We start from the raw sequence: 18,684 nt of genomic DNA on the forward strand, positions 1-18,684 counted from the left end.
AAATAACCAATAGATGTATGTTCAACATAATAACATGTTTAAACAATTTAAAACTAGAAGAAAGTTCTGAACTTTCAGKGGAAGAAGACTGTCATTATAACTCTCTACGATAGTACAAATATTGACTGTGCTGCTTGACGGCAACCCAACAAGGCATCATATTCATGTTTTTCAATTGATAAACATATGTCATTAGAAAAGGTGAAGATAAACACATAGGAAATGTAGGCATTCATGGTATTTTTGTCCCTGTAGGCATTAATGTGCAAAAAAAAAAAACACATTCTTCTCTTTCAAAATATGGATACATCTCAACTCATATTTTCAAACACAGCAGCAGGTGAAGGAATCATTGATCACTTGTTTTTTTTTMGGGGGGGGGGGSCACCTTTTGAACATCCATGGCTCTGTTTGGTCTTGAATGACATCTTAGTATTAGTATATGTGAAACACAAGTCCATATTTCACAGTGTAGGTTTATAACGCACTTTGTGAACAACACTACAAAGTGATGCGTCCAATCACAATAGAGCAATTCCACAATAACGGAATTACGCTTTGATTCAGATTCTCTGCATTAGAATGTATGCCAAAGAAAAACCATTGATTTRAAAGTTTAAAAATCACCCTCAGTTTTCCCAAAACTGTTAAATATCTCTGACATGACACCTTGAGCTTGTGGGGAAAATATTTTGGTTATTGAACTACAATAAGTGAAGTGGATTTACATCTGGTAACGGAATTATGGTAATGGTAATTACAGCATGAGTCCCTGATCTGTACAACACAGAAATGCATAATTATGGATATGCATGTCATTCTCTTCATGGTGATGTATCCTGAATAGGTACACAAAGGTAGAATTATGCAATATCCTAATTTTGCATGTTTGGGTATTATTCTACACACTGGCTATTATTCTAAGGAGCTCTGCCCCCAAACAAGACAACATTTGGTTGGTCTGGACCAGACCAAATCTGAATCAATCACTGAGATCTATGTTTCACAAGTTTGGACATCACAGTACAGCACAGTAGAGTACAGTTCAATATATTATACTATATTATACTATAGTGTCCTAGAGTAGACTATAGTGTACTCTACTGTACCGAACTATACTTTTCTGTACTGTACTCTACTGTGCTTCACTGTACTGTGTACTGTACTGTGCTATCCAAACTTGTGAAACATAGATGTCTATGATTGGTTCAAATTCTGTGTTTTGATGCACAGTATTTCTAAGACATTTTAAGACTTTTTCCATCTGACCAGAAATCAAAGCCTTTGCTGATTTTTAGGATGGAAAATGGTTGGAAACGTAAATATGCCTTACTTTCTCAAAAAGATAGACTCTTAGCTTTCATTTGACATGCTCCCATGCACTTCACATGTTGGTGCTCATGGGTCCTTTTACATGGAAATGCCCAGTACAAATAGCTTCTCTTCAGTGAATTTTAGTGCAATCTATTTAATGTTATACACAAATGTATATGTTATTATTGCATAACTTTGGTGTTACATTGCATGTTTAATGTAGTCATAATCTTCAAAATAATAAACAAACAAACACTGGTACTAAGTGATGTGTTATTCTACAGAGCCACCAATTCTTAATCAACTTTTATTTAAAAAAAAATAAAAATAGAGTAACTTTTCCTGACTGGTAATCAACACAGAATTTGTGATGGTGTTATAGGATTTTCACAAGTTCACGTTGACAGGAATAACTGCATTTTGTTGTTCCTGGAACATTATTGTTTTGCTTCCATTAAGGAACAACACACTTTGGTATTACAGTAACATCCACTCACTCAATAAAAAATGCTTACAAAAATGTCTCAACATGCAGGGACGGTCCCTGCTAGCTTTGGTTCGTCATGTGCTGCCTTGTACGTCGGTAGATCCATTTGGCCATTCTTCAAGGAGGCGAACGTTGAATCGGCATCGCTGGTGGAGAATGTTTGTGGTCCCCAGCATCGTTGGATCAGCATGACAGTAGCCAGAAAGAGTGAGCTGAGGATAAGAGAGAATCCACTGAGGAAGAATGCTGCAGTATAGTCACCAGTCCAGTCCACCAACCAGCCTGAAACCAAGAGAAAGAGTTAGGCTGGGAATTTCAACAGGAAGTTTCATACCAACAACAYAGTACAGACTATAACATACTGAGAACGATGGAATCATGATATTCAGAATCAAGATGTGCAATTTGAAAATTGTGTATGTACATGCACTATGTGTGTTAGTATTGAGGTGTTCTCTCCTCATCCTCACCTCCTATTGGTGGGCTAACCAGGTAGGGTATGGCATGTAAGAAGTTGACCACACCCAGGGCTGAGGATAGGTACGATGAGCCCACCAAGTCAGACGTCACCACTGGTATGAGYGCAGAGTAGGCACCATCAAAATAGCCATAGAGCATGGAGAAAGGCACCAGCAGGGTGAAGGAACGTAGCAGAGGAATCAGGAGGCAGGAGAGACCCTCCATACCCACAGCAAACATGAAGCTCACTTTCCGGTACTTCTTCACACACCTACAAGAGGGAAACGCAGACTTAGCTGGCAGTATGTTACAGCTGGCAGTATGTTACAACACTAGAGAATGTGGCCATACAGTGTGTGACAGGCCCAAGACCATAGTTTTGAAAGCATCATGACAAATATTTTGACTATGGCTACAGTCTATTTGGGTGATGCTATAGAAAATGTGTGTGTGGGGGGGTGAAAACTATTCTCTATATGTAACATACTTCCTGTCAGTGAGCCAGCTGAACGTGATGTTTCCTACGATTCCGGTGACCCCCAGGATGGACATGAGGAAGGCAGCCTGCTGGTGCTCCACGCCCACACTGAGGGCATAAGGCACCAGGTAGGCAAAGGGCACACTGCAGCCGTACGCCAGGAACAGGAAGGACACGGACAGCAGCATGAAGTCAGGCATCAGCAGGAAGCTAAACTCCTCCATTGACTGAAGACAGAGGCACCCTCCCAGCTTAGGCCCCGCCAGGGGACCAATTGGCCCAGGGGCAGCCAGGCCAGCCAGAACCTTGGCATCTACTAACTCTGCTAGTTTTGCATCGGCAACCTTTGTGTCTACAGGCTTAACATCAGCAAGCTGGCTACCGATGACAAGGTTCTCCATTAGTTTAATGTCCTTCAGCTTCCCGTTGGCTAGATTTTGATCCGCTAGCTTGATCTCTTCAAGCATTTTCTCTGTTAGCACGCTATTCACATTCACAACCATGCCCTCTACTATCGTCATGTCTGCCAGCCTCGAGTCAGCTAGTTGTACATTCGCAAGGAGTGCCTCTGCTAGTTTCATTTCAGTGAGTTTAATTTCTGCAAGTTTATCAGTTTCAAGCTTAACATCTGTTACATTCACAACCTCTGTATTTGGGTCCAACGGCTTTAAGCCTGGAAGTGTTGTGTCCATTACCTTCCCTTCTGCTAGCTTGGCATCCACCGGTGGGATGGCATACCCATTCTCAAGCTCTGCTGTCTTGTGCCACCTCTGTCCTCTACCTTTAGGCACCAGGGGCCTCATAAGGGCCCCGCAGACACACAGGTTGGACACAAACCCTCCCAGAATCAGCAAGGCCCCCCTCCAGGAGTAATGTTCAATCAGGAGATGCACAGCAGGTGCCAGGATGAAGGTCCCAATCCCAGTCCCAGACATTGCCATCCCATAGGCCAGTGCTTTCCTCTCGTTGAAATAGGACCCAACCATGGCCACCGCTGGAGTGTAGCTGAGGGCAAATCCCAACCCTACGAGAAGAGAGTTGGGGATGGAGTCATGGCAGCTGCAGTTGCGTTCTGTCATTAGATTCAACACAAGTATCCATAATGCAACAGCATCCTCTTGTGCCAAAGTCCTAAAAACAATGTGATGACATCTCCAGTGAGAGACAGGGGCATACCTGTGAGGACGCCCAGGGTGAGGTAGAGGTACTCCAGACTGGTGGCAAAGGAGCTGAGGATCAGGCCGGCAGAGGACAGGACACCTCCCATGATCACAGTGGCTTGGGTGGACAGACGGTTCCCGATGAAGCTGCCAAGAGGAGCTGGAAAAAAACAATACATAGACAAAGTTATCATCCTCACATCAAGAGGAAAATGTGACAGACTTATCGCTTGGATGGGATGTAGTTGAGACTCAATCCACTGTAATACACATCGAGTCGGTTACTGACATGAAAGTTCAGAGCAGGCCAGTAGTAAATGTTTGACTCAAAGATTAAGCCATGCAAGTCTAAGAACACACGGCCAGTACAGTGAAACTGTGAGTGGTTCATTAAACAACCACMTGTAAAAGTCAAACAAACTCTGGTACAGATGTTATGTAAGTCCAGGCGAATGATAAATCGGGGCCAAGTTGAATTATTTGATGTAAATCCTTAAATATCAGTAAAAAGTGCATCAGGATGGATACCACCCTGTTCAAAACAACCTAAGTGGCAAAACAAACAAACTAGCTTTCGATTGGATACTTTTGTGTCCCCAGGGCAAGTCATACAGCTGAGAGAGGATTTTTATAATGAAGAATGTGTTTGTTTTAATTGACTGTGTTTTGTATCTTAATGTGTATTTAATGTCTATATTTATGMTTATCTATAATTGCCTATTGATGTGTTCATTTTTGTATTGTGCACAGCTCATTTTCAAAAGAGASTTTAGTCTCAATATGGCTAAAAACATTATTATCTTTCCCTATATCTCTTATCATCAACAGCTGTTTCCAAGGGGCTGTGGAGTCCCCATCAGTGGAGGCTCCTCAAAGGAGAAAGGGGAGGACCATCCTCCWCAGTGAATTTCATAAAAATACAAATAGTGYAAAAAATGTTTTAAAGTTATCCTTTTTAGATAAAACTATACTCAATATTTTCATGTCACCAAATATTTGATTAAAACACACTGGTTTGCAATGAAGGTGTACAGTAGCCTCAACAGCACTCTGCTGGGTAGCACTATGGTGCAGCTGGAAGAGCACTAGCTTCTGTCCTCCTCMGGGTACATTGACTTCAATACAAAACCTAGGAAACTCATGGACTTACACAGTAATTATGACAACTTCCGGAYSACGTCCTGCAATGTAACAGAGCTCTTGCAGCATGAACTGACATGGTGTTCACCCAATCAAAGGATCAGAGAATGAATCTAGTACTGAAAGCAGAAGCTACAGCTAGCTAGCACTGCAGTGCATAAAATGTGGTGAGTAGTTGACTCAAAGAGAGAGAAAGACAATAGWTGAACAAATGAAGAGACAGATATTTCGTTGTATTTTTTTAAATGTTCACTTAGCTAGCTAGTTTAGCCTACTCAAACAGAGAGGGATGCTATGTTAGCTAGCTGACTATCCAACACTGGYACTCTTCCAAGTCAAGGTAAGCATTTATTCATTTATTGCCACCAGGGCCTGCCAATGTAACTACTAAACTGCACTGCATGATTTTTTACATTTTAGTAGACACTCTTATCCAGAGCAACTTACAGTAGTGAGGGCAGACATTTTCATACTTTTCTTTCCATACTGGTCCCTCTGTGGGAATCAAACCCACAACCCTGGTGTTGSAAGAACCATGCTCTACCAATTGAGCCACACGGGATAATTGTAGTGGGGTTACTAACGCATTAGTTCTAGTAGCTATGTTGACTATGACAATGTAGGCTGTGTGTAGCGGTTAGCAGTCATGATATGGTTTGACTTGGGAAGGTTTTTTTGCCTGGTCACTGACAGCTGATGTGTTGTGAAGGGGAAAGGTGAGAGGAGAGCGCATAGATAGTTGCGAGAAGGAYTTATATATACACAACGAGCAAAGTGATCATGCTGTTTATGTGGCTGCTATGAAAGTGAACTGTCTGCGTGTGATCAAGGGTGTATTCATTCTGCTGATTCTGTTGAAAAACGTTTCTTAAACGGAAGCAAATGGAACGAAAAGGGGATAAACATACCTGAATTTGCCCAACAGAAACTCAGATTTGCAACTGTTGGACTAATGATTACACCCTAGATCAGATAGATACTAGCAAGAGAGTGCAAGCCGGTGTTGAATGTGTCAGTCTCTATCACAGCACCGACCTCCACTTATCCCCATGATTCCAAAGTCACTCCTGGGGATTGCCCAGACTACACTGCATGTGCCCAGACAGCCCTCACACAACTTTTACAATAGCTGAGGGGTACTAAAATCAGGTGAAGACTGCTGGTCAAATCGTTTCATGTAATCATCTGATCATCATGTCAATGTTCCAGATTATGTCATTTCCTTTTGCAAAGTTACAGCAGGTGTATCAAGATTGCCATGTCATGATTAGGAAAGGCAAAGGTTTGGGAAGACAACTTATCATAATGGTCCATCTTCTAATCTTACTTATTAAGGGCACATGTTCTTTTGAGGTTATTGGGCATAAACAGTGCATTTGGAACGTATTCAAACCCCTTCCCTTTTTCCACATTTTGTTATTTTACAGCCTTATTCTAAAATGGATTAAACAAAGCATTTTCCTCATCAATCTACACACAATACCCTATACCCCATAATGACAAAGCAAAAACAGGMTTAGACATTTTTTCAAGTTAAAAAAACGAAATATCACATTTACAGAAAAATTCAGACCGTTTGCTATGAGACTTGAAATTGAGCTCAGGTGCATCCTATTTCCAGTGATCATCCTTGAGATGTTTATATAACTTGATTGGAGTCCACCTGTGGTAAATGTAATTGATTGGACATGATGTCTGCATCATTGAAGGTCCCCAAGAACACAGTGGCCTCCATCATTCTTAAAARGGAAGAAGACTCTTCCTAAAGCTGGCCYRCCGGCCAAAATGAGCAATTGGGTGAGAAGGGTTTTGGTCAGGGAGGTGACCAAGAACTTGATGGTAACTCTGACAGAGCTCCAGAGTTCCTCTGTGGAGAAGGGAGAACCTTCCAGAAGGACAACCATCTCTGCAGCATTGCACCAACCAGGCCTTTATGGTAGAGTGGCCAGACAGAAACCACTCCTCAGTAAAAATCACATGACAGCCCYCTTGGAGTTTGCCAAAAGGCACCTAAAGGACAGACCATGAGAAACAAGATTCTCTGGTCTGATGAAACCAAGATTGAACTCTTTGACTTGAATGCCAAGAGTCACATCTGGAGGAAACCTGGCACCATCCCTACGGTGAAGCATGGTTGTGGCAGCATCATGCTGTGGGGATGTTTTTCAGCTGCAGGACTGGGAGACTAGTCAGGATCAAGGGAAAGATAAACAGAGCAAAGTACAGAGAGATCCTTAATGAAAAACCTGCTCCAGAGTGCTCAGGACCTCACACTGGGGCAAGGGTTCACCTTCCATAGGACAAGACCCAAGCACACAGCTAAGACAATGCAGGAGTGGCTTCGAGACAAGTCTCTGAATGTCCTTGATTGGCCCAGCCAGAGCCCAGACTTGAACCTGATCGAACATCTCTGGGGAGACATGAAAATAGCTGTGCAGCGACGCTCCCCATCCAACCTGACAGAGCTTGAGAGGATCTGCAGAGATGAATGGGAGAAACTCCCCAAATACAGGTGTGCCACACTTGTAGCGTCAAATCCAAGAGACTTGAGGCTGTTAATCGCTTGCCAAAGGTGCTTCAAGAAAGTACTGAGTAAAGGGTCTGAATACTTATGTAAATGTCATGTTTAAGTTAACATTTTTAATACATTTGCAAAAATGTTTGTTTTTTTAACTGTTTTTGCTTTGTCATTATGGGGTATTTTGTGTAGATTGATGAGGGGGGAAACTATTTTATCATTTTTAGAATAAGGCTGTAACGTAACAAAATGTAGAAATAGTCAAGGGGTCTGAATACTTTCCAAATGCACTGTATGCWGTGTACTAATCTGAATTAGTGTGTGGTTTTGTGCTTGTGAATCGGTTTGTTTTCCTTTTCACCCTTAAAGCCCGATGTCTTATATATGTCACAATGTCTTATGCCACAATGTTTTTAAACACCTGGTAAATTATCTGTATATGAACAATACATAAAAAGAAAACACTCTTTTTAAGAACTCAGGTTAATTCTGATATTTCTRTCACAAATWGTTTTTTTGGCCAATCAGATCAGCTCAAAAAATATCTGATGTGTAAAGATCTGATTGATCAAAGGATTAATTAGTGTGGAAAAAAGATCAGAATTGGGCTGAAAGAGATCCTAATAAACAAAGAGATCCTAATAAACACTTTTGGCACAACCTGGTGGCCGATCTTTGTAATTACACATGAAAATGGCTGATTTCACCAGCCTGTAAAAACGGAAATCTGCTCCTCCCAAGGTCTAGTATTTGTCAAAATGTGCATGTCTGGGATTCAATGCATGCAAAATGCTCATAATATGTCCAGAGACGCCTGAGTAAATTTTCAAAGAATTATATTCATTTTTGGCGAAGTGTCGTCACTTGAAATGTTCATGTGATATATAAGAGGTGATGCAAACCACACATTTTATAATACAGTGTCTATTACGTCGGGAAGAAAACTATKTTTTTTTRTCTTCAGAAATTAGTTATTTGGGGTCTCCTTGGGCAGTCCTAATCACAGCATAATGTTCATGCAAGGAGAACTGGGTCCGGATTTCTGTGTTACACATCAGATGCATCAAGATTTGCCATTTCCTGATAAGGAAAGGCGTATGTTCGGGTATTTCTTATCATAATATGCTACCTCCCAATCAGAATTATTAGGGGCATATATTGCTTTTTAATTTATTGTGAGTATAAAGTGCACTACTAGTACACTTAAACTGTGCTTTTATGCTTGTGGATCTGTTTCTGCTCCTTTTATAGCTAACAGAATCTATGGAGGTAGAATTTCCTCAGGCCCCAGAGATAATTATAAATAGCTTGAGAATTAATCAAACCCAGACAATAAATACATAAATACAGTTTCATTGAATAAAAAGGGACACTCAAGGTGTTCAAATTGCTGGTAAGGAAATCCTCTAGTCATGGCTGACTCTCACCAAAGAGGAAGGTGGTGCAGTCGACTAGCGAGTGTATCCAGGCCGTGCCAGAGTAGTCCCGACCAAAGTGCACCTGGAACTCCACAAAGAAGATTGACACACATCTAAAAATAAAAAGGAGAAAGAACAGTGTGAGTTTCAACATTACACTGGCAAACTGTTCTTCGGGATATATGCAGGTATAGGACTGGACTGGATTATTTGACATGGACATAGTATATACACTGAGTGTAAAAAACTTTAGGAACACCTTCCTAATATTGAGACCCTTTTGCCCTCAGAACAGCCTTAAATCGTCAGGGCATGGACTCTACAAGGTGTCAAAAGCGTTCCACAGGGATGTTGACTCCAATGCTTCCCACAGTTGTGTCAAGTTGGTTGGATGACCTTTGGGTGGTAGACCATTCTTGATACACATGGGAAACTGTTGAGCGTGAAAATCCCAGCAGTGTTGCAGTTCTTAACACACTCAAACCGGTGCGCCTGGCACCTACTACCATACCCTGTTCAAAGGTACTTAAATGTTTTGTCTTTCCCATTCACCATCTGAATGGCACACAAACACAATCCACGTCTCTGCCATCACTAAGAACATGAGAGGCTGCTGCCCTACATACATAGACTTGAAATCATCACTGGCCACTTTAATAATGGAACACCAGTCACTTTAATATATTTACATATTTTGCATTACTCATCTCATATGTATATACTGTATGCTATCTTATTCTACTGTATCTTAGTCTATGCCGCTCTGACATTGCTCGCCCAAATATTTACATATTCTTAATTCCCCTCCTTTACTTTAGATTTGTGTGTATTGTTGTGAAATTGTTAGATATTACTGTACTGTTGGAGCTAGAAACACAAGCATTTCGCTAGACCCGCAATAACATCTGCTAAACACGTGTATGTGACAAATAAAATGTGATTTGATTTGAATTGTCTCAAGGCTTAACAATTATTATTTAACCTGTCTCCTCCCCTTCATCTACACTGATTGAAGTGGATTTAACAAGTGACATCAATAAGAGATCACAGCTTTCACCTTAATTCACCAAGTCAGTCTGTCATAGAAATAGCAGGTGTTCTMAATGTTTGTATCCTCAGTGAATGACACAATAATGAGCTTTGTCGATACAATTTAGAAATTAAGACCAGTGACTGAATTTAAGTGCACTGACATGAATCCCCAAAGAAAAACCCGATTAAATCAAAACACTAAATACGGGATGAGTTGAGGAATAGATTTGATTAAAATAGTTCAGGAATAGATTTGATTAAAATAGTTCAGGAATAGATTTGATTAAAATAGTTCAGGAATAGATTTGATTAATATAGTTCAGGAATAGATTTGATTAATATAGTTCAGGAATAGATTTGATTAATATAGTTCAGGAATAGTATATGAGTAATATAGTTTTCAGGAAATAGATTGTGATTAATATAGTTCAGGAATAGATTTGATTAATATAGTTCAGGAATCGAGAGTTGAGGAATAGAGTTGAGGAATTGTTTGAGTTACAGTAGTTCCATTCAGCAACACGGTACCCAATAACCAATAACCTAAGCTGACTGTATAGTTTGTTCATGCTGAGCGTTTAAAAATTATGTAAGGTTTTTTTTTTACACTGTGAAGGCTTATGGCATGTGACCAAAGCACATGTGGAGAGTGGAATTTTAATTCTCTCTCTTAAGCTACCTAGAGAAGGAGGAACAGTCCAACACAGGGGAGTGCAGAATTCACCAACCTACCAAGTACCAGAGTAATCAAACTTAAACAAGAGCATCTRACTAGCCAGTCTGACTTTTTTAAAAGTGTGACACGAAATACATACATAAAGTCCTTGTAACTTCTTCACCTACATGAAAAGTGGCATTTGTATGCTAAACAATATTTTCTGTCACTAGGGACTCAACAATACCTAACAGGAACACACAATAGGTACCAAACCTGCGTTGACTATGTGTCCCGGTGTCTGATTTAAAAGCATGCCTTTTTAACCTGAGCTGACAAAAGGCTAAACGAATCGCTGGCTCATCACAACCTGGCTGGTTCCCAAAACAGATAGTTAGATCACACTGATCATACAGAAACATGATGCCACCTGACATGCATGGAACAGATGAAAGGACAACAACATTAACATGTCTGATTTCATTTCAGTTTATGTTGCATACAACGACAACCGTCCGCTGGAATATCCCAAAGCTATCTTCACACAAAAGAATCCTCACCATGGGAGCCTAGCATCTGTCAGGACAAAACACATACCTTGCAAATACTCTGCAAAGAGACAACAAGGGCAAAACACATCCAGAGACTCTACGATGTCACAAACATGTCAAATMAGGAGTTATGAAAGGTTCAGTTCAATCTCCTTGTGTCACCCAATTCCCCAACTTCCACCCGGTTACTCATCCCTGCACCTTCGAGGCTGCTGCCCTATGTACATAGACATTGAATCACTGGTCACTTTAATAATGTTTGCAGACTGTTTTACTCATTTCYTATGTTTATATTATATTCTACTGTATTGTAGTCAATGCCACTCCGACATTGCTCTCGTCCTATTTTACTTTTAGATTTGTGTGTATTGTTGTGAATTGTTAGATCCTACTGCACTGTTGAAGCTAGGAACGAAAACATTTCACTACACCCGCAATAACATCTGCTAAATATCTGTATGTGGCCAATAACATTTGATTTGAGGACTATAGTCCCTCTGACACACACACACACAGCTCCAAAGGCTCACCTAGTGACCGCACGGGTGCAGATGGTGACTAGGAAGCAGCCGGCCACAACCATCCATCCCCAGCCTCCATCAGGAGGGGCTACCGGTGCCCCTCTGGGACTTTTCCCCTCTGGTGTCATTCCTTCTGTGCCACCGCCGTGCTGCTGCTGCTCGCCTCTCTTTTGCTACCTTCCCRTCTGGTCCTGGGGCTGGCTCCTATGCTGTTCTGTGTTACGGTAATATGCGTCCTCCAGGAAGATCACCAAACCCAGCCACACTCCGCACAACTCCAGGTCTTGTCTCTGTTGGCCCCTTCTTTTATTCTCTGCCGCACCAGGCGTGGGAGCAGCTGTCTATGGTAAGGCAGTGTAGAACACAAGAGGACATTTACAATGTTTWAAAAAACTGTCTGATATCACATCCTAGTAGTTACTTACTATTACAATACAGTTGGTGTTTCTATGGTGAAAATCTGCTGCCAGATGTAAGGTCACAATAAAAAAAATGGATACATGTTTGATAAACAATTTTGTATAGGAATGATATGACCCATTTCGACCACAAACATGAACATGAACTATATCACATACAGCCTCAAAACAAGGCCAAGGCATTTGGAATGAATCACTTCAAGGTCTCGGTCTCTAATTCAATTGACKATCAACATCTTCATTTTCTAGCAACAGCTTCATCGGCATCTTTAGCGGACATATGAACAAAAACTGTCCAAACAAAAGGCTACCCCAATGGACCACTAGAGATCACAGTAAGGCGAAGAAAAGACGTGTTGTTGATGCGGAACCTTGCACGGAGACGGAGCGTACAAAACCAAACAAAGGCCAGGATTCTCCTTTCTCCAGTGCTGCGCTCTGGTGTGACACCGAGAGAGGGACTATCATATGCTCCAACACATTGTAGCTGAAAACAACACAACTCCCCGTTATTTGAAGAAGAAAAAAAAACGTGTCTATGTCACGTTTCCCTCCTCCCTAGCTGTAGCACGCTGTTCAGACTACGAGGGTGGGTCAAACATGGACCCACTAGACCAGCCACTCTGGCCCTGCCACTTAGGAACATCCCAAACAACACCCATATGTGGTGAGAATTGTATGGTCATGTTTACATTCACATTGATAAGGATGATGAGAAGTAGGAGTCATATAAGTTACAAATGGGGACCAAACTAATCAGGTCAAGTTCAAGACCATCCCGGGGATGTGGTCAGATAACTGATAACTGCAGGAGGACATGTTAAATGTCTCATTATGACCACCTGAGTGGTCAATCTGTTAATCCTTATGTGCTCTTTAAATTCCAATTCCAACATTTGCATAGCATTTACATCCTTAAAGAGAGAGGGGTGGGATCCATTCATTGTGTGTGTGTGTGTGTGTGTGTGTGTGTGTGGTGTGTTGGTGTGTTGTGTGTGTGTGTGTGTGTGTGTGTGGTGTGTGTGTGTGTGTGTGTGTGTGTACTTGTTTTCCTACTTATCAGGACCCCATATGTCCTAACACTTTACCTGAATTTCCTGAAAAGGTAGGAAAACAAAAACTTGTTCAAATCGTCCTGAATTTGTTCAAATGCTATTTGAAGCTTAAGGGTTAGGTCTAGGGTTTTGGGGGTTAAAGTTATTGATAGCGGGAAAATAGGATTTATAATGGTCAAACATTTTTGACACTGAAACACGTGTCTTATCTTACTAGRGGCTGACTGGTGAATTTATTGAGTATGTTTTACTTCTGGGTAATTCCACGGTAACAGAATGACGCCGAGACTCCACTTATTCACTTTATAATGTATGCCAAACAAAAACCATTGATTTCAAAGTTAAACAAACCATTAKTACTTCYAACAATTTCCACTGAAAATTTGACAAAAACAAATGAACTCGAAGAACAGTGCAGAGGTTCAGTTTGGTAACAGAATGACGGTAAAAACTACCTTGGTTCTTTATGTGACCACATTTTAAGATTCAAAGACGTCTGCAGAAATAATGGGGTGTCAGCTATGAGATGACACCTTGAATTAGAAAAAATATATGTTGGTTATAGAACTACAGTAAGTGAAGTGGATAATTATTCTACACACTGTCTATTATTCTAATGAGCTCCACCACCAYACAAGACCAAAAGCCTTTGCTTATTCAAATTGTTCTACTATGGAAAATTGTTGAAAAAATGTAGATATGCTTTAATTTCTCAAAAATATTGACACTCCTATGAACTTCACATGTAAGTGCATTGGGCTTTTTACATATAAATGTCCTTACTATGGCTTTGATATGTGGTTGTCTTGCTCTGGGTAAGAGTGTCTGCTAAATGTAATGTGAGTGTAGATAGAGAAAGAGAGAGAAGAGAGAGTGTGAAGAGTCCAGTAAACAGTGGACTATTACCATCCAAGGGGGCCCCTTTGTTTGCTGGTGGTTTCTCCATGTGACTCAGTAGTCACCATGCAGTTTGCTGGCACCACACTGCCACTTTTCAAGCCACTCAACCTATGGGGGATGGCTTCCTGACTGACCAGATCAAACCAGTTTAACTCTTTTTGGTAGCACAACATTTCTCTCCACTGGCACTAATAACAATCCCACTCCCATGGATTCTGGCATGCCGGAYACATGGAGGTGGGACAGTTATACTATTGTTATGGGGATTTCAATKATATTTGTCAATTAGTAATATGAATATTCTGTAGATGCAAGTAATGTTGCTTATCTCAGAGACAAGCAAATCACAAGACCTACTGTAAATAGCTTTTCTTAGTATAATTGTTTTTCTTAACGTCTTTGGGCTCCATCAGAGGGCTCCATCAGATAATAGTTCAGCACCATCCCTCTGGAATCCCTTCTCACCTCGGGCTATGTGATTCACACAGCCTCTTTCAAGGGAAGGGACATACAGCCGCGTCATAAACTACAACAAAGGAGGCTGGATTTTGTTCCTATGAAAAGCAGCCAATTTAAATATTGAATACYTGTTCAAAAAGCTATATTGGAAATTGTATTACTTATCGAAAACAATTGAGCAAAAAAAACTAAAGTAGCCTAAATTCAGAACATATTGCCATCTAAGAAACCCTTCAAACAAACACAACGTCAACTCGGTTTGCAGGTTTACATATTCCTAAATGTTTTATATTTATTGAACAGGGTCCATAAAATCATCCGCGCTGCATTAAAATAACCATTGACCTTTCCATATTAAATAAGGATGATGCGGAATAGGCTATAACACATCAAAAGCTGGCTTACACAAGAAAATYGGTACCAAAAAAATGCAGTTACGAGTTGTATATGCGAAGTAGTTCTGCAAGTCACAATGTATACTGTGCAACTATGACCTAACTAAATTAGACAGCTTAACAATACTTACATCAACACCCACGATTAACGGTATCGTCGCTTGCCTCTTCCGCGCATTACGCTGAATACACTCACGAGTGAGGTATCCTATTATTTTCCACGTTTTTATAGTGCCTTTTGTGCCCGGCGGTCCCCATCATTCTGCGACTGAACAGTTCAAGGAACTCCGGAAAACCAAGTGATTTGCATACGCAGCATCAAGGGGGAGTGACCGACCCCTCCTCCTGACTACAAGCACCCCGCCCACCCTGGAATTAAGCCATTATGCACATAAACTGTGTACACCCTCCACTTCTGCTCCCAGAAACACATGCTCGCATGTGAAACTCTCCTTTTCTACTTGTTGACTAAGGGGAATTATCCCTCACCCTCCCACCATATATATTTTAGTGTTTATCTTTAGTGTCCACAACACTGAGTTATTTTATAAATTCATTTTCATGCTTTATATCCTCGAAATTACCATTCCTCTTGAAYAGGACAGGCATAGGTGTCTCACTTTCAATTAAGATTCTCCATTGATCTGTGTACGTGAAACAACGCCATAGTCTACAACTTTCAGCCTGTTGCACCAATGATGAACATGTATCATCGTTGTACCACGCACAAGTGGCCTAGATGAGGCGTATTTCTGTCTGTAATAAAGCCATTTTGTGGGGGAAAACAAACTAAAAACGAATTCTGATTGGCTGGGCCTGGCTCCCCAGTGGGTGGGCCTGGCTGCACCCCTGCCCAGTCATGTGAAATCCATAGATTAGGGCCTAATGAATTCATTTCAATTTACTGATTTCCTTATGTGAACTGTAACTCAGTAAAWTCTTTGAAATGGTTGCATATTGCATTTATATTTTTGTTCAGTGCATTTGGAAAGTACTCAGACCCCTTGACTTTTTCACACCTGTATTTGGGGAGTTTTTCCAATTATTCTCTGCAGATCCTCTCAAGCTTTGTCAGGTTGGATGGGGAGCAACGCTGCACAGCTATTTTCAGGTCTCTCCAGAGATGTTCAATCGGGTTCAAGTCCGGGCTTTGACTGGGCCACTCAGGGACATTCAGAGACTTGTCRCGAAGCCACTCCTGCATTGTCTTGGCTGTGTGCTTAGGGTTGTTGTCCTGTTGGAAGGTGAACCTTCGCTCCAGTCTGAGGTCCTGAGCACTCTGGAGCAGGTTTTCATCAACTGTGGGACGTTATATAGCCAGGTGTGTGCCTTTCCAAATCATGTCCAATCAATTGACTTTGCCATAGGCGGACTCCAATCAAGTTGTAGAAACATCTCAAGGATGATCAGTGGAAACAGGATGCACCTGAGCTCACTTACGAGTCTCATAGAAAAGGGTCTGAATACTTATGTAAATAAGGTATTTCTGTTTTTTTATTTTCAATAAATTTGCAAACATTTCTAAAAACCTGTTTTCGCTTTGTCATTATGGGGTATTGTGTGTAGATTGATGAGGACATGATAAAAAAACATACATTTTAGAATAAGGCTGTAACGTAACAAAATGTGGGAAAAAATCAAGGGGTCTGAATACTTTCTGAATCCACTGTATACCAATCATCTGATCCTACATGTTATCTGTGCATGGCCTTGGAACACTCAGTTCCACAAAGTAACAGAGCAACAATAAGACTAAAGTTGTAACCAACGACAAGAGCAAAATGTCAATGACAGCATTCAAATATTCTCTGTACTTGCAATGTCACTACTGGCCTACTTGGCTTTCTTGGGAATTGGTAGTCCATTGGTTGGTGTATACTTTACATATTTGTTGAACCTTAAAGAGCTATTCAACCTCAACTGCCAAAATTGTACAAAAAATTCTAAATCTCCTAAATAATTTGTTCCACTACATTTACATTTACATTTACATTTTAGTTCTTTAGCAGACGCTCTTATGTTTATTTTTTATTCTGAAAAACTCCCTAGTCGTTACCGATGACAAGCATACCCATAACATGATGCAGCCACCACATATTGAAGATATCAGAAGTGGTACTCAGTGATGTGATGTGTTGGATTTGCCGTAAATATTCAGGAAAAAAAGTGTATTTATTTTGGAATATTTGTATTCCGTACAAGCTTCCTTGTTTTCACTTTGTCATTTAGGTGTGTATTTTGGAGTAATTACAATGTTGTTTATCRATCCTCAGTTTTATCATAAAGCAGCCATTCAACTCTGTAAATGTTTTAAAATCACCATTTAAAATCCCTGAGCAGTTTCCTTCCTCTCCGGCAACTGAGTTAGGAAGGACGCCTGTATCTTTGTAGTCACTGGCTTTATTAATACACCTTCCAAAACTTAATTAATAACTTCACCATGCTGAAAGGGATATATTCAGCYTCTTTTATTTTTTTTACACTTCTKCCAATCGGTGCCTTTCTTTGCCAGGCATTGAAAAACCTCCCTTGTCTTTGTGCTRGAATGTGTGCTTGAAATTCACTGCCTGGTTGAGGGACTTTACAGATTATTGTTTGTGTGGGGTACAAAGATGGGTTAGTCATTATAAAATCATGTTAACCAGTATTATTGAACACGGAATGAGTCCATACAATTTATTATGTGATTTGTTCAGTACATTTTTTACTCCTTTACTTATGTCACGTCCTGACCAWAGAGAGCCTTTATTTTCTATGGTGGAGTAGGTCAGGGCGTGACTGGGGGGTTAGTCTAGTTTATATTGCCTATGTGGGGTTCTAGGTTGTTTTTTCTATGTTGGGGTTTTGGTATGATTCCCAATTAGAGGCAGCTGGCTATCGGTGTCTCTAATTGGGGATCATACTTAAGTAGCATTTTTTCCACCTGTGGGTTATGGGATATTGTTTTGTTTTGAGTWATTGTTGTAGTCACTGTTCGCTGTTTGTTAGTATATTGTTTATTATTTTGTCTTTGGCTAAAGTTTAACTTCTTTATTAAACATGTGGAACTCTACGCACACTGCGCCTTGGTCCGTTAATTCTACAAACGACCGTGACAACTTATTTAGGCTTGCCATAACAAAGGGGTTGAAAACTTTTTGACTCAATACATTTCAGCTTTACATGTTTTATTAATTWAAAAAATGTTTCACAAACAAAATTCCACTTTGACATTATGGGGTATTATGTGTAGATCAGTGACACATCTCAATTTAATCAGTTTTAAATTCAGGTTATAACACAAAAAATGTGAGAAAGTAAAGGGGTGTGAATACTTTCTGAAGGCACTGTATCTCAGTGTATCTCATAGTAAGTAAATGTTTCTTCAATAAAGTAGCCATCAGCAAAGACAGTGCAAGTAAGGGGGAGGGAAAAGTCAAGTGAGTGTTTTTTTGGGGGGGGGGAGGGGCAAGGGGCCTGCCTGCTGTGGGATTATTTAAAATATCTTTGAAGAGGTAGGGTTTTACATTTTTTGGGAATATGGGCAAGGACTCTGCTCTCCTAGCTTCAGGGGGAAGCAGGTTTCACCATTGGGAGCCAGGACAGAGAAAAGCTCTGACTGGGCTGAGCTGCCCTCCATAGGGCTGGGAGGGCCTGGAGATCAGGCGTGGCAAAACAAAATACTTGGGTTAGGGTGTAGGTTTGAGCATAGCCTGAAGGTAGGGAGGGGCAGTCCCACTTGCT

The 18,684-nt window shown here is 40.7% G+C and overlaps 1 protein-coding gene across 1 annotated transcript; it reads right to left on the minus strand.

The window, feature by feature from the left end:
* Window positions 1–376: 376 nt before the first annotated feature.
* On the minus strand, window positions 377–15,237 carry LOC111951591 (monocarboxylate transporter 12-B-like). Its single transcript, XM_023969758.2, has 7 exons — window positions 15,093–15,237; window positions 11,743–12,074; window positions 8,984–9,087; window positions 3,915–4,058; window positions 2,748–3,762; window positions 2,272–2,531; window positions 377–2,083 (listed from the first exon to the last, which is right to left on the minus strand). The coding sequence occupies exons 2-7, from the start codon at window positions 11,859–11,861 to the stop codon at window positions 1,839–1,841; spliced, it is 1,887 nt and encodes a 628-aa protein (XP_023825526.1). The 5' UTR covers window positions 11,862–12,074; window positions 15,093–15,237; the 3' UTR covers window positions 377–1,838.
* Between the last annotated feature and the right edge of the window lie 3,447 nt (window positions 15,238–18,684).

This window comes from Salvelinus sp. IW2-2015, linkage group LG25 (assembly GCF_002910315.2).
Source record: "Salvelinus sp. IW2-2015 linkage group LG25, ASM291031v2, whole genome shotgun sequence".
NCBI lineage: Eukaryota > Metazoa > Chordata > Actinopteri > Salmoniformes > Salmonidae > Salvelinus > Salvelinus sp. IW2-2015.